The sequence below is a fragment of the Balaenoptera ricei genome, chromosome 2 (assembly GCF_028023285.1).
Source record: "Balaenoptera ricei isolate mBalRic1 chromosome 2, mBalRic1.hap2, whole genome shotgun sequence".
In the NCBI taxonomy this organism is placed as follows: domain Eukaryota; kingdom Metazoa; phylum Chordata; class Mammalia; order Artiodactyla; family Balaenopteridae; genus Balaenoptera; species Balaenoptera ricei.
The window spans coordinates 35644978-35662548 of record NC_082640.1 but is presented as its reverse complement, the minus strand read 5'-3'; the positions used below and the strand labels follow the sequence as shown (position 1 = coordinate 35662548).

The window sequence follows — 17571 nt, the reverse complement described above, 5'->3', positions numbered from 1 at the left end:
CCAGCAAAAAAGGATCTCTTTGGATCCACTTTTTAAAAGTTCTTTTCTTCCAGGGACTTCCCTGGTGGCACAGTGGTTAAGAATCAGCCTGCCAATGCAGGGGACACAGGTTTGAGCCCTGGTCTGGGAAGATCTCACATGCCGCGGAGCAACTAAGCCCGTGCGCCACAACTACTGAGCCTGCGCTCTAGAGCCCGCGAGCCACAACTACTGAGCCCGAGCACCACAACTGCTGAAGCCTTCGCGCCTAGAGCCCATGCTCTGCAACGAGAGAAGCCAACGCAATGAGAAGGCCGTGCACCTCAACAAAGAGTAGCCCCCACTCGCCACAACTAGAGAAAGCCCGCAAGCAGCAATGAAGACCCAACACAGCCAAAAAAAAAAAGTTCTCTTCTTCCAGGACTAACTATTCTAAAACAAATTAACACTTGACTTTTAATTCAAGATGGCGAGTTAAGCCTGTGTTTAGCTTTTCTTGCTCCAAATTTGCCATTGAATTGACCAGGGACACATAAAGGGTAAAAACATAACTCCATGGAAAAACTGGGAAAGATCCCATTCACAGATGAATTATCTTTAAGGAGTTAATGTAAAATACAGAGCAGCAAGCACTGCACTGAGGAAAGGACCTGCCAGATGGAATTCCAAACATCCAAAAGGAAAGCTTGCCTGGAAGATGAGTGGCTGGGTCCCAAAGCAAGAGGTTGGAGGGAAGGATAGTGTGTGGTCATCCCTGGAGGATTCTCAAGCATATACATACATGCGTATATGACTTCAGATCCTAGAGGATCGGTGTCCTAAGAAATCCACCCCAACACTATTTTGTAACATTTGTTTAATAAGGCTGGTGGCTGAAGTAAAATATAAGCATTGCCTCAGGCAAATTTCTGACAGAGACCATTGTACTGATTAGAGAGGGAGGTTATAGAGGGCCCAGCTAACTTGGTGACCTCAGTGAGGGAGGAAGAGAAATTCCCCTACAGGGACGTGCTACACAAATACTTCTGCCTGTAGCTTTACCTTCTTTTTCATAGAAAAAGAAAACATATATGCACACATTACACATACACACAGTATACATTAATTTCAGTGGTTATATAGACCCTGGGGTAAAAACTGTGCTTAAGTAATATTATTGCATTAATTCAACTAAAGAATTCACTGTATTTAATGTGACACTTCCATGAGACTTTCTGGCCTCCTGATCCTTGAAAGTTATTTCTTAGAATCTAAACTTTGAATCTTTGAGGTAATGGGCACTAATAAAAGTTTTACGTGTGCCTCGTTTTCACTTGTTTTTTTTTTTCCTGCTTGCAACTTCCATGAAATCCTTATTTTCTTTTTTTTCCTCAGGAATTGTGAAGGGCAGAATATTCGATACAAGACATGCAGCAATCATGTAAGTTCTGTATGTAATAAAAATATATAATCCCATAAAATATGTTCATGTTTGAAGTTATTATGTACCGTAAGCTAATGGCCTCTTGGTACTCATTGTGGAAAATTTGAATATTCATTTAATTGACAACAGGTTTTGTATATCTCATACCTGCCATTTATACTACCTTTTTAGGCCACTTCACATGTATGATCTAATTTGGTAAGCATTTAATAATTTCTGAATTCATAGAAACAATACATAATACTTGTAAATGCCTTCAAAGTTCAAAATGCTCTATGTGTAGGATTTCACCTGACCCTCACAACTGTCTCCGAGATGTTGTCATATGAGGTGTGGTTATTTCTTTATTTCACATGAGGGGACTGGGGCCGAGGGAGGTGAAATTATTTTCCAAAGGCCGCATAGGAAGCGTACAGACTTGAACTTGTCTAGTGCTGTTTCTCCTGCTCCAAAACACCTGTCCCGCTCCCTGCAAAATGTGTTAAGGAGTACTGTAGGTGACTCAAGAAAACCACACCTGAGGAAGGGTTTGTAAACCTTGCTCTCATTCTACAGTGATCAACACAAACAAAAACTAAAATTCAAATATACAAACGTGCAATGCAAGATAAAATGTCAGAAAGCACCAATCCTATTTTCCACGTAAAACATTTCGGTTGTTTGTGATGTATACCTGAATCAAGATGACAGGAATTCAAAGGAAATTCTGAAAATCTGAAGATCTAAGTGAGATTTAGGTTTTTTATTAAAAAATCAATTTTTCTCAATTAGCTATGTCATTTATTTTAAATGTTTCACTTACTGGAGGGACTGCCCATCTCTGTTCCTTCTCTGTCCTGGGCCAGTGTGAGACAGCAGTCCTGGGTAAGCATTTCTGTTCTATGGACCCAAACTTTTCCTCGTTGGACAGCCTCAAGCTCTAGACTTGGGGAGTGGAGAATAGGCAATGTTAGCAGGACCTTTTGTCTGTGGAGCTCAAGGCACGTTTTCAGTCTATTTTAATCAGTGGCGAAGCAGAAATGTTTCTCTCTCAAACTTTGGTGGGAAAAATCGTGCTTATTTATAGGGCACTCAAAATCCAATATCACCCAGCCCTGAGGTAGCCAGATTTGTGTCCACTATGTCCTAGGAGGGATTTTGGGAGACAAGGCAAATAGGTTTCACATGTCCTGTGACAGGATGGACTTGAGGAATCGAGAGATACACATGCGCGTGGGTGCACAATTAAATGAGCTGGAATCCAGGTGGGGATGAAGGAGGGAGAGAGGTTGACCGAGCACAGACACAGGCTGGCATTTAGGTACAAGCAGAGTCTAGCATTCGTTCTTTTTTTTTTTTTTAATTAAATTAATTAATTTTGTTTATTTATTTTTGGCCTCACCGCACAGCATGTGGGATCTTAGTTCACCGACCAGGGATTGAACCCATGCCCCCAGCATTGGAAGTGCGGAGTCTTAACCACTGGACCGCCAGGGAAGTCCCCTAGCATTCATTCTTACACCAGCACGTTGATGTATTAGCAGCCTCAGGGTTTTACACACAAGATGTTTCCATCTACTACCTTTTGCCTGGGTACATTTTATTTTTTAATTGCTGCTGCAACACATTACCACAAACTTGGCTTACAGCAATACAAATTTTTTATTATCTTACAGTTTTGGAGGTCAGAATTCTGATACGGGTCTCACTGGGCTAAAATTAAGGCGTTGGCAGGGCTGCATTCCTTCTGGAGTCTCTAGGGAAGAATCCATTTCTTTGTCTTTTCCAGTTTCTAGAGGCTGCCCACATTCCTTGGCTTGTGGCCCCTTTTTCCAACTTCAAAGCCAGCAACACTGCATCTCTCTGTCCATTTTTATGTAGTCACATCTGCCTGTGATCACAGCTGAGCAAGGTTCGCCCACCTGGATAATCCAGGATAATCTCCCCCTCTCAGGGTCCTTAACCTTAGTCAAAGGATGCTTTGGGCAAAGCCCCTTTTGCCATGTAAGGTAACCTATTCGCAGGTCCTAGGGATTAGGTGGTGACCATCTTTGTGGAGGGTGCATTATTCTGATTAACACAGTGGGACAGCTCGGCTTCTCAGACAAATTGGTCTGGCAAATTCCTTGCAGTCATTCCAGAATAAATTTCACAACAGTATGCTATCAAGGAATACTCTGTGAAGCTATCTAGGAGAATTCATTTTAAATGTCCAGATCAAGATATTACATTCTGAGACTTCATTCTAGGGTTTCTCTCTCTCTCTCTCTCTGTCTCTCTGTCTCTCTCTCTGTCTCTCTCTCTCTCTCTCTCTCTCGTGTGTGTGTGTGTGTGTGTGTGTGTGTGTGAGAGAGAGAGAGAGAGAGAGACTGCTCTAGCTAGTTCCATTCTGAGATTTCATTCTAGGGTTTCTCTCCCTCTGTTTCTCTCTCTCTCTCTGTGTGTGTGTGTGTGTGTGTGTGTGTGTGTGTGTGTGTGTGTGAGACTCTGCTCTAGCTAGTTTCAAAAAGGCAGCTCTTTTCAACACAAGTGTTATATAAGGGTCTAGGAGTGTTGTGCCATGCAATGTAGAGAAAGAATGTAATCTACTAAAATTGGTGCATATTAGTTGCAGTGGTTAGAACTTTGGTGAGCTTGAGTGAAGATCTCATGCCCCTGAGGCTCCGAGGGTCTTGGGAGTACACATGGTCTCTAATTGATGGTCCCTCAGAGGAGTCTGCAGAAACCTTTAAAACCTCCAGGCTGGTGAGAAATAGATGCTTAGGAGGTGGGAGCTAGTGGGGGAGGACAGCAGTGTAAATTTCACCCTTTTCTATTTCTCAGAGTTGGAATCCTAAGAGAGTCCGTAGAGAGATTTCATAAGAAAATGACATTAATTTCTATGCTTGCCATTGCAAGTGCAGAGTTTCCAACAAATTCCTTACAGGGAAATAAGGGAGCCCTGTGGCAGGTCTTTCACATCTGTAGTGTTCAGGGCACCCCTCCATCTCCACGCGCCAAGTGTCTGCAGCCGTGATACTCAAGCCCTACTGTAGACCAGATGTGGATAAAGGCAGTCCCAGCTGCAGTGTCCATGATCTGTAAGAAGTCTGTTCCTTTCCAGGAGTGATTATACGGGTATATTCCGTGGAATATAACATAGAAACGTTTCAAGGGCGTCAAGCGCCGTAAGTGGATGTAACCACAGTGAACTCAGTGTATGAATATGGTCACATCTTGTTTTTTCTTTTTTTACATATAATTACTGGAGATGCTTCCTGCTTTATTAGTTAGGGATTTAGACTCTTGAAATCTTCATCTCTCTTATCACCCCAAGGAGTCCAGAGAGCAGGAGAGGGAACTATTCTGCAGCCTATCTCAAGTGGAGAGAGAACTGAGTTGTGAGCCCTGCTGTTGCTTCTCCCTGCCTTCCAATGGCCTCACTGAAGATGGGCCATGCTCGTTCACTAGTCAGTGGCTCCCCTTTCCCTGGGGATGGGGCTCATCACCCACTCTTTCGAAGGAAGCTGCCTTTAGTGATTCCCAGGTCAGGCACTCTTTTGAGGGAAACTTGCTTCGTGATTCAAAGATGCTCACACCTATACTTCTGGGGACCTGAGCGTCCCATCTGATGGGAGTGCAAGATCTCCCATTCCCATCCAAGGGATGTCACCATCAATGGCCACATAGGGAGGTGAAGTGTGCTTTACAGAGAAGCAGAAGTCACCGCCGGTGAGCACCAGAGACCTGACATTCAATCCTATTCCCGAGGTTGCTAATTCTTCTGTTCTTCCATGTGATTATTTGAAGGCTCAGGCTCTCAGCCTCCGGGCTGGACCATGGAGTCTGTCACATGTGTATCAGCTTTCTAACCCCTAACCAAGATCAGTAATGATATTAATAGCAACAATAATAGCTCAGAGTTATTAAGTACTTCTTAAATGCTAGGCATTGTTCTGAGTGCCTTTTCATGAATAAATAAATTTAATCCTCATAATCCCTACAAAGTAGGTGTTATTTTTGTCTCCACTTTTACAGAGAAGGAAATTTAGGTAACCTGCACAGGGTCACAGAGCTGAATTTAATCCCAGGCAGTCAGGTTCCAGGCTCCTTGGAAGTGTGTGCTCTTGATCACTCTGCTACACCATCATGCTTCTTGGAAAGAAGTGTGAAGAGGTCTCGAGCTTTGTCAGATAATGACATGACACCCAGACAGCAGCAAGGCCACTTCTAACAGCTCAGGAGCACATGAATTGCAGAGGTAATTGGAGGAACATTACAGTTTCCGATACCATTATAGAAACTTCAACCCCAAGAACAGTAGGAGGGGCCTTCTGAATATTCACAGCTGGCCAGGGACAAAGGTCAGAGGAGGGCACGAGGGAGCTGAAGGCAGAGGCAACTGAAATGATGTCCTCCATGCCCCTGGGCCTTCCGCTCCAGCAGCCCAGGAGGGATCCCCAACACCGGGGAGGATCTGGCTTGACGACCCTGACAGCTACATTTCTGACCTCTGCCCACGTCAGCGGAAGACCGGGAAAAAAAAGCGGAAGACAGGGAACCTGGGAAAAAAGCAGGTTCCAGGCATTCAAGGAACGATTGAAAGTTCTTTTGTTATGGAGTCTGGATGTGTTAGGGACGTGCATTCAGAGCTCATAGACAAAGAAATTCCACTTGTGGTATGCAGGAACCCGTGCTTCATGTGGCAGAGTGGGAGGCATGACCAGGAAACGAGGACCACACTTCCCTCCCTGAGAAATCAGGCATTGGTTCAGCGGCTCTCCCTGCATTCATTCTGTCAGGGGAGATGGGGCTTTGGGCTGAAGGACCGGGGAGATTAGGGGAACAGAACATGCCTATGTGCAGTACTGGGGCTCCAGGTAACCGCCATCTTCAGACATGACCCTCTGATCAACACTCAGCATGGGCTCTTCCAGCCAGGGCTGGGCCCCAGAGGCCTCAGGAAAGAATTATCCTTATCAGGGGTATATAGAGCAAGTGGAGAAGTTCCAAGGGCAGTCATGCATGTCAGCAAGGAGGTCTAATGCCTGAATTCACTCACTACTTGTATGTTTTTATACCAGGGTATATGAAATTAAAGGTAAAGCTAGAAGAAAGCAAAGGGAACATATTTTAAAAAATAAGTGTATCATAATTTGGTAAGACTATTTTTGTAGCATGAACACATTTTTTATATGGGCACAGAGGGAGGCATGGTTAATTCTGCACAGTGGGGTCCCTGGGCTCCCTGACAAATTTCCAGAAGAGGTGACATTTGATGTGACCCTTGAAAGATCTTTTATACTCTGGATCCCATGAATGGCTAATTTCTGACAGTTTTCTCTTAGAGATTTTTTTTTTTTTTTCCATTGCCATTTCTTCTACTCTGGGCTAGGGCCACTTCCTCTCATATCTATCTGCAGAACTCCAGTCCATCCTGCTACCATACTGGCCCTCCTAAAATGCTACCTATTCTGTCCCTTTTTAATATTGCTCCCCTCTGTGGATCCCTATTGCTTTTAATTCCCCTTACTTGCATTTCAGGACCTCCAAAAGATGGTGAGATTTACATCTTATTCAACTCACAAGTTTCACCCTGGCTGGACAAGGCTGTGCCTCATAGATACTGAATTTATTTTTGCTGTTTCTTTTTTCCTTATATCGTTTCTCATATCTTGTTCTATTCACATCACATCGTCCTTCAGATCCCTTCTGAAATGTTACTTATTCATGATGCATCATTTGCTTATTCTAGCTGATAGTAGCCACCTACAATAATTCATTTTTATGCTAGAAAATTTGGCATTTGTTATATAAGAGGATCACGAAATTTAACTCATACTATAACATGGATATGAAGATAAAATGTTCAAATTTGCTTCTACAGAAATCGTGTTTCTCCTGAGTCCCTACTCACTGCTTATCTAGGAGGAAAATTAAATATCTAACCCAAATTAAAGCTTGGTCCACTCCTATTATATAAATCATCTCTTAGGTAATGGTCTGTCTCTCTTGCCTAAAAATACTCAGCTTCTTAGATAATCCTCCTGTCTTGGCTTCTCTCCCTAAGTTGTCCATACAGGTTTATGTATTCTCATGGTTTTAGGGAGGAAAGGAGACCCCTGTCTTCAGAATGGTCCTTGAATGGGTGCTGGTTGTTATCTGCTGTGCTTTACTCCCTTTTCCCCTCCCTCTCCATCTTCCCCTCCCCCTATCTCTTCCCCTTCTCCTCCTCTTCTTCCTCCTAATCCCTCTCCTCCTCCTTCTTCTTTTCTATGCCTCCCAGGCTGGCTACCCACTCCTGACTGAGTCAAGTCTTCCTGATCTAGGATCTATTGTTTCCTTATTAGATTTACTCTTTCCTTATTAGCTCCATTTATTCACTTTTAAATTTAACTCTTGGATAACAATTTTATTTCCTTCATTGCAAAGTCCTACTGTAAGTCTACAAATACCGGTAATAAATAACCCACGGTTTCAATGTATTCCATGCACATAGATGCTACATCTCCAATAAGATAACAAGCTCGCTAGGTAACTGATGGATTATATTCTTCTTTTGTGTTCCTTACAGCATGTCACCTAGGCAAAACCCATAAAGTATATTTAATAAATAAGTGTTGTCTTGAACTTGACTAATATGAAGAAATGCTTCTCAGGGAAAGGAAAGCAGATGGATGTTTGGTATCCAAGCTTCCTAAATGTCAACTAAACTTTAGACACAGGAATCCCTAGATTGTCTTGAGCCAGGGCATGCAACCCATCTGAACCAGACTAGACAGACTTAGTGTTGACAGTGGAAGAATGCCATGTAAATGAAAGCATTTAATGTAGGTAGTCAATGTCCCCCAAGATTACTAGAAAGCAGTATCATATAATGGAATGCTTGTTTCTTTGGGAATCAGTCTTGGCTCTGTCATACTCTAGTTGTATGCCTTTGGGCTAGCGACTGAAGACTTTTTGTATCACAGTTTTCTCCATTTATACAAACGAGGGTAATGATAATCCTGACCTACCCCGCTCAAAGGGTGGTAGTGAAGAGAGAATGTCAGTGATATTTCCTGGTAAACTAGAAAGCATGGGCTAGATATACGGCTGTCTTGATCAGGGATCATCATGTGTAAGGAACAGAAACCCACTCAAATTAGCTCAAGCAAAATGGGATTCACAGGATGGATGAGTGGATATTTAGCGGAATTTAGGAATAAGCACATCTTGAGGGCCTGGACCCGGGAATCAGAAAGTGAAGCCCAGGTTACTTACTCCTTCAGCTGAAACCCATGTTTTATTATCTGACCTTTCATGTCTAATTCGTTGCTCTTTGCTGTGGGAACTGGCTCACTTTGCTTCAACATGCATCACATAAAAGAAATGGCTAGACCAGCCCAGACTGATGTGAGTTTTCAGCTCCAGCTCTTTTGTTGCAATTCTGAATTCCTGGGAAATATTGACCTGGTGTGGACCAGATGTTTGCCTCTGATAATCAGCTGTGGCCAAGGAGGCTAGGTCACACATACAAACCTGGCCACCCTTTCAGCGAGGGCTCAGTTTAGGCTGGCTTCTGTTAATTAACCATAGTTGATTTTGTGAAACTTCTTTGGTTTGAGGGGTTTAAGACATTCAAGAGTCAGACAGCTAGCACTTTTATTTCCTCAAGTGTGCTTAAGATGCTAAGTGAGCCTAATGCAAGGGAAGTTGTTTTTACCCCGCTCTCTTATACTCTCTGGGTTTCAAAGAGTCAGATACAGAAGAAATTGACCCTGACTGAGGAAAGAGGAGGTGATATAATTTTGTCACTGATGATCTTCTCTATGGCTAGATGGAAGACGTCCTCATTCCAAGACAGAAATGTCATCCAGTTTTAATCTTCTGCAGTTTGATACTTTCTTCCATAGGTGTGACCTAGGTTAAGGGTTAATTTTGTGAAAACAAAGAAAAATGTGGATGTAATAGAAGATTTTGGAATGATTCACAGCAAAGTAATACAACTAATTTCAGGGAAAGTCTACTAATTATATTTTACTTATTCCCTACCTACTTCCAAAAAGGATTTTAGGCACTTTATCAAGGCCCAAAGCATAAACACAGTAAAATACAAAAATCAAGTAGTAAAAAGGGGATAAATAGAAGAAATTATATTTTAAAATTCTGGCTGATAATTTGTTAATAACTATTTGCAGAAAAATAAAGTTAGATTTCTACCTCACCCCATAGATCAAAATACATTCCAAATGTAATAAAGAGTTAAACATAATTGCTAAACTATGAAGGAACTAGAAAAATACATTTAAGTATTTATCTGTTTTCAGGGCAGGGAGGGAAAAGCATATCTCATTAGTAAAGAAAGAAACCTTAAAAGGAAATATGAATAGAGCTGACTACATAAAAATTCAAAACTTCTTGACTTCACAAAGCACCAAAAACAAGATTAAATGGGGAAAATATTTCTAATACAAATGACAAAGAGTCGATAACTTCACTATGAAATTTAATAGCTTTATCTGTTAAAAATAATAAAAACACAAACATTCCAATAGATAAATGAAGGACAGAAAACAAGAAATTTTTGAAGAATTAATACAAAAAGCAAATATACATGAAAAGATATTAAACCTAAATAATAAGAAGGAAATGCAAATTAAAATGTTGAAATTCTATGAAACACTTATGATTGGAAAAAATTTTAGAAAATTATAATATCCAAACTGAGAGGAGGTACTGAGAAAAGGGAACTTATATGGCCTGATGATAATAATATGACCTTCCTGGAGGGCAATGTGGTAATATTTTGAAAAGCTCATGAAACACACTCTTTTTCTCAGAAATTTCATTTCCAGAAATTTGTCCTTGGGAAATAATCAAAAATTTGTGCAAAGATTTATGTATAAGAATCTTTGTTATTTATTCTTTTTTTGAATAGAAACTATTCCCAAAGTTTTTACAATGAACATTTATTTCTTTTGCAATAAGAAAAAAATAATATATTGCCTTTCTGTATCTATTTTCTTTAATTGGGAAGTTTGTATACAATGAATTCATTCCCATTAATTGGGAAGTTTGTGCTCAACTTTTTTTTGTTTTGTTTTGTTTTGTTTTTGTTTTTTTTAATTGAACATTTTATTTGAGATAATTGTAGATATACATACAGTTGTAAGAAATAATACATAGACGTTCCATGTTGCCTTTACCCAGTTTCCCACAATGGTAAGATTTTGCAAAACTATAGTACAGTATCAGGACCAGGATATTGATATTGATACAGGCAAGATAAAGAATAACTCCATCACCACAAGAATCTCTCATTTCCTTTTATAGCCACACCCACTTTCCTCCAGCTTCACCCCATCCTTAGTCCTTGGCAACCACTAATCTGTTCTTCATTTCTATAATTTTATCACTTCAAGAACATTGTATAGATGTAATCATGTGAGTAAGTTTGGGGGATTGACATTTTTCACTCAGCTTAAGTCTCTGGAAATTCATCAGGTGATATATATATTTATATCTATATTTTTGCATACTCAAATGTAAACAATGTCTTTAATATTGAGTGAATCTTTGTATTTTATAAATGTATTTGATATGTTTATAGCAAAAAATGCTCTATAAATTTTAATAGAACTGTGTGTAGAGTTGCATACTGAATATTTTATTTTCTTATTTTTAAAATAAATTTATTTATTTATTTGTTTTTATTTTTGGCTGTGTTGGGTCTTCATTGCTGCGTGCGGGCTTTCTCTAGTTGCGGCGAGTGGGGGCTACTCTTCATTGTGGTTCGCGGGCTTCTCATTGTCATGGCTTCTCTTGTTGCAGAGCACAGGCTCTAGGCTCGTGGGCTTCAGTAGTTGTGGCTTGTGGGCTCTAGAGCACAGGCTCAGTAGATGTGGCACACGAGCTTAGCTGCTCCGCGGCATGTGGGATCTTCCTGGACCAGGACTCGAACCTGTGTCTCCTGCAATGGCAGCTGAATTCTTAACCACTGTGCCACCAGGGAAGCCCTGACTATTTTAAATAACCTTTACGCTGAATTGTCTTATTGTTTTGCTTTGTTGCTGAGTTTTTAGAATTAATTGGCTTATTTGGAAAAATAAATGAAAAACAATTATTAGTATAATATAATCTAAAACAAGTGTCTTCTAATAATTTTAAGCTAACATTATTGTACTTTGTGGTTGATTTGTCCTTCTGGGGAAACTTGTAAAAATAACAAGCTCCCTTATCTAAAGTTTCAAAAGTACTTTACCCCTGTGTCTATTTGCAGCCCCCTATTGAGTAGGCATTATTTCTTGTTCATCACTTTCTAGTTTGGATTTAACTAGCTTTGAAGTCATTATTAGGTACTGCTGAATGGCCATTACAGCTTTTTGGAGTTGCTTCTCAATTTTTATTCTCTATGCCTAAGTTACAAGGACTCCTTCCTCTTGTTGTTGTTGTTTTTTTAATTGGAGTATATTTGCTTTAAAATGTTGTGTTAGTTTCTGCTGTAGGACAAAGTGACTCAGCTATATGTATACATATATCCCTTCCCTCCTAAGCCTCCCTCCCACCCCACCCCCTATCCCACCCCTCTAGGTCATCACAGTGTGCTCAGTTTTGAAGAGTAAAGTAACATTTTTATCATCTAGCATCTTGCTTGTAAATATCTGATGAAATTGATTAGTAATTAAATAAAAAGACCCTTGAGTCATCAAGACTTATACAAACACTTTGTCCTATTATTATGAGAGCTCCTTGGGGTATTAACTTGGGATTTATTTGCTTTTGTTGTAGACAGAATTTGAAAAAGCTACATTATCTCTTTCCATTCTAGAGCCCATTGAAGGCAGGCACTGGGTACCAGTAAAGAGGGATGGCTGGGGGTCTGAAAACAAGAGAGGAAGTGTGATGAACTAAATAACAATGACAAAAGCAATGAAACAAACCCAAGTCCCCACAGAGCACAGCAGTTTGGGGCCAGTTAATAACAATCCTTTAGTTGAAATGGCTCCTAAAGGCATGGAAGATAATTAATATTTCCTATGAAGACCTTAGGTCACCTGGAAAAATCAAAAACATTCCATTTTCCCTTGTCTCAAAAAGAAGGAGGTTGTGTAATGCATTTGAAAATTTATATTCAGTATGGTTAAAATAGAGCAAAATTTGGCATTTAAGTATGGTAAGTTTTAATTAACTGGAGAAAACAACCTGGGTGGAAAAATAATCAGAATAAATGAGGTGATCCCCTCCTTTATCACAGAGGTACCAGTAGAATTCCACACTACAGATTCTGTTTTGAAGGAAAAAAAAAAAAAAAAAGTGAAGGAATGAAGTGACTTCTGGGAGAGAAGCAATTGGGGTCTGCTCTCATGGGACTCGGGTACACTTGTTCAGCCTTCTGCTGGCCCATCTCACTGGGTGATGTGCATGTGGCCCTTTTTCTCTGCCCCCAGGACTGCCCTCCGGATGCGGAGGACTTCAGAGCCCAGCAGTGTTCAGCCTACAATGATGTCCAGTATCAGGGGCGTTATTATGAGTGGCTTCCAGAGTACAATGATCCTGCTGCCCCCTGTGCGCTCAAGTGTCACGCACAGGGACAGAACTTGGTAGTGGAGCTGGCACCCAAGGTCTTGGATGGAACTCGTTGCAATGCTGACTCCTTGGACATGTGTATCAGCGGCATCTGTCAGGTAAGCCACACCTACTTCCTGTACCCCTGGTTCAAGGATGTGCCACGACCACTGTCAATAATCTTTTTCTTCTGCACTTTTGTTCACGCAGATGAAATATTGTCTTTGATCATTTTAATGTAAAAATTTTTTAGGGAGTATTACTCACTTGTAGCTTATGTTTTACTTATTTAAAATAGTATAAATTTTGCCCCTGTAGAATCAAAAGATTGCAATATATGACTTGTGGTTTTTCTAGATCAGTGGTTCTCCAACATGAAAGTGCATCGGAATCACATGAAGGACTTGTTAAAACACAGTGTTCTGGGCCCCAATGCCAGAGTGTCTGATCCAGTCGGTCTGGGGTAGGGCCTGAAAATGTGCATTTCTAACAAGTTCCCAGGAGATGCTGATGTTCCTGGCCCAGGGACCCCACTTTGAGAATCATTGCTTTGGAAGGATAATACTGATAGGTTCTCTGACCTTTCTTATTAAAACTAATTCATTGTTTTGGGTCTTTGGGAGCAATGACATATATTAATTAATTAGCATGAATGTGTTCCAGCAGACTTTTCAGAGTGGACTTTGGAGAGCTGCAGTGAGTGTGTCTGAGGTATAATCCCCCACGGCTTGTAATGGGTCTGAGGATTCAGGGGATATGACAGGTTGCTGAGACAGTATGGGGATAGTAGGGAAAGGTTAGGATTCCACCCCATTCCTTTGATCACTGGAAAAGAAAAATTGTAAACATAATGAATGCCTAGTATTCCATCTACCCTATTATGTTCATAACAAAAATGGTAGTAACAATAGCAAATGAACCTAACTATCTACTAAGTGTCAGACACTGCCAGGCATCTCTGACTTCATACGCTTAGACGAACCGTGGTCTTGTTCCTCAGACTAGTTTCTCCTTCCTACATCTTTTCATCTAGAAAACGGCCCCCAGTTGCTCACCATAAAACCCTGGAGTCATTCTTGATTCTTCTCTTTCAATCCACACATCTAATCCATTGTCAAGTCCTGTCAGTTCTACCTCCAAAGCCTCTTTTGAATCCACCATTTCTATCTCCACTGATTTCCTTCCTAGTCTAAGCCCCGCATTAGCTCTGACCTAAACTACAATAGCCTCCTGTCCTGATCTCCCAGCTTCCAACACTGTCCCCATTTGATTCATTCTCCACACCGTAGCCAAAGTGGTTGTCTTAAAGCCTAAATCAGAGTTTTTCACTCCTCTCACCAAAATCCCTAAATGGCTTGTCATTGCATTGATGATGACATCCAGGATCCTTGCTTACCTTTCCAGGATCTTCCTGAACTCTTCTCTCCCCTTCCCCACCTTTTTAAAAAAGGACATAAAATTTTTTAGGTTCAGAGCAAAATTGAGTGGAAGGTACTGATGTTTCCCATATACCCCCTGCCCGCACACATGCAGAGCCTCCACCATTTTCAACACTCCCCCACCAGAGTGGTACCTTTATTACAATTGATGAACCTACATTGACGCATCATAGTCACCCAAAGTCCACAGTTTCCATTAGGGTCCACTCTTGGAGTTGGATATTCCATGGGTTTGGACAAAAGTATAATGACATGTATCTGTCATTGTGGTATCATACAGAGTATTTTCACTCCCCTAAAAATCCGCTGTGCTCTGCCTACTCATCCCTCCCACTCTTAACCCCTGGTAACCACTGATCTTTTAACTTCCTCCATAGTTTTGTCTTTTCCAAAATGTCATATAGTTGGAATCATACAGTGTAGGCTTTTCAGATTGGCTTCTTTCACTTAGTAATATGCATCTAAATTTTCTCTATGTCTTTTTATCACTTGCTAGCTCATTTCTTTTTACTGCTGAATAATATTCCATTGTCAGGATGTGCCACATTTTATTTATTCATTCACCTACTGAAAGACATCTTGGTTGCTTCCAAGTTTCGGCAATTATGAATAAAGCTGCTATAAACATCATGTGCAGGTTTTTGTATGGACGCAACTTTTCAATACATTTGGGTAAATACCAAGGAGTGTGATTGCTGTATCATGGTAAGAGTATGTTTATTTTTGTAAGAGAGTCTCAAACTGTCTTCCAAAGTGACTGCATTTTGCACTCCTACCAGCAATGAGTAAGAGTTACTGTTGTTCCACATCACCTCCAGCATTTGGTAGTGTCATTGTTCCAGATTTTGGTCATTTTAATAGGTGTGTAGGGGTATCATATTGTTGTTTTAATTTGCAATCCCTAATGACATGTAATGTTGAGCATCTTTTCACATGCTTATTTATCACCTATATATCTTCTTTGATGTGGTGTCTGTTCAGGTCTTTTGCCCATTTTTTGATTGGGTTGCTTATTTTCTTATTGTTTAGAGTTATTTATATATGTTGGATAACCGTCCTTTATCAGATGTGTGTTTTGCAAATATTTTCTCCCAGTGTGACTTGTCTTCTTGTTCTCTTGACAGTGTCTTTTACAGACCAGGGGCTTTTTATTTTATTTCATTTTCATTTAGTTTTTTAAGATTTTTTTTTTGATGTGGACCATTTTTAAAGTCTTTATTGAATTTGTTACAATATTACTTCTGTTTCATGTTTGGGTTTTTTGGCTGTGAGGCGTGTGAGGTCTTAGCTCCCCGAACCCATGGGGATCGAACCCGCACCCCCTGCATTAGAAGGCGAAGTCTTAACCACTGGACCACCAGGGAAGTCCTGAGGCTTTTGATTTTAATGAAGTCCAGCTTATCAGTAATTTCTTCTAGTGATCATGCTTTTGGTGTTATATCTAAAAAGTCATCACCATAGCCAAGGTCACCTAGGTTTTCTTCTAGGTTACCTTCTAGGAGTTTTATAGTTTTGTTTTTACATTTAGGTCTATGATCCATTTTGAGTTAGTTTTTGTGAAGGATGTAAGTCTGTGTCTCGATTCATTTTTTTGCATGTGGATGTGCACTTGTTCTAGCACCATTCATTGAAGAGACTATCTTTTTTTCCCATTGTATTGCCTTTGCTCCTTTGCCAAAGATCATTTGATTGTATTCATGTCAGTTGATTTCTGTGCTCTCTATTCCGTTCCATTGATCTATTTGTCTATTCTTTTTCCAATACCATATCATCTTGATTACTTTGGCTTTATTCGTAAGCCTTGAAGTTGGGTAGTGTTAGTCCTCTGACACTGTTCTTCTCCTTCAGTATTGTGTTGACTGTTCTGGGTCTTTTCCCTCTTTATGTAAACTTTAGAATCAGTTTATTAATATCCACAAAATAACTTTCTGGAATCAAGTTGGAAAGAGCTAACATCTTGATAATATTGAATCTTCCTATCCACAAAAAAGGAATATCTCTCCATTTATTTAGTTCTTCTTCAATTTTTTCCACCTGCTGGATCTATCCATTTCTGATAGAGGGGTGTTGAAGTCTCCAACTATAATAGTGGATTCATCTACTTTTCCTTGCAGTTCTGTGGGTTTTTGCCTCGTGTATTTTGGCATTCCATTGTTAGGCATATACACATTAAGAATTGTTATGTTGTCTTGGAGTATTGACACCTTTATCATTACATAAATGCCCTTGATAACTCCCCTTGCTCTGAAGTCTGCTCTGTCTGAAATTAATATACCTACCCCTGCTTTATTTTTATTAATGTTAGCATACTGTGTCTTTCTCCATCCCTTTACTTTTAATTTATAGATGCTTTTATATTTAAAGTGGGTTTCTTCAGACAACAGATAGTTGGATCCTGTTTTTTGATCTACTGTGACATTCTCTGTCTTTTTAATTGCTACATTTAGACTCACTACCATACCCCAGTACCCTGACAATGTCTGGCCCCATCAATAGGTCCTCACTTAAAAACTGGTTGAATAAATGAGTCTTGTCTACTTGCAAATGCAGAGGCTTTTCATAACTCTTGGTCTTTCTTTCATTTCTCTCTCAGCCTCCAATCCTGAATTTTCTAGTTCAAGCTTGATATCCATTCTGGGAGATTCCACAAATTCCTCCAATACACCATCGGAATTCCTCCAGTCCCGCCCCCACCTTCTCAAATGAACTAGTATTGTTCTTCCCAGATCCACTAGTTATTCTAACTGCTATTTCTATTCATTTCTCCTTATGACACCACAATTCTCAGTGTTACCTTCCTGAATTCATATTGTAGTCACCGAGTGTATTTGCTTGCATGTCCTCTATCCTGGTACCTCTATCAAATCTCTCACATTTTACTCTTCTTTCCTCTCTCACTTTCACTTTTCTACCCCAAGACTAAACTAGTCAGTCTCCCTTGGTAGCCTAACCAATCTCTCTTCCTTTCTTTCCTACTCTTAAACCATCTTATTTGATGTTTGCTCTTGCTTAATCTTCCCTAAGGTCAGAGTTTACTACTTCATTTTTCTATCTCATATGCTGTCAATGGTTTCCCTTTGTAACCACCAGTTAACTTTTGAGCTCTTCCACTAAATGATAATAATAGCTATTATTTGTCAGTAGAATTATGCTTTTTTGTTTTCCAAGTTTTTGACAATGAGTGTGTATTGCTTTTATAATGAAAAATAATTGTTATTAACAAAC

General features: G+C 40.1%; 1 protein-coding gene across 6 annotated transcripts in view; it reads left to right on the top strand.

Annotated features, from left to right (window-relative positions):
- ADAMTSL3 (ADAMTS like 3) overlaps positions 1 to 17571 on the top strand; it is a 366780-nt gene that overhangs the window by 133519 nt on the left and 215690 nt on the right. For all 6 annotated transcript variants that reach the window (XM_059912342.1, XM_059912338.1, XM_059912341.1 and 3 more), the window contains exons 5-6: positions 1354 to 1399; positions 12790 to 13026. In XM_059912342.1, the coding sequence (XP_059768325.1) occupies positions 1354 to 1399; positions 12790 to 13026 (283 nt within the window). The remainder of the gene's footprint in view (positions 1 to 1353; positions 1400 to 12789; positions 13027 to 17571) is intronic.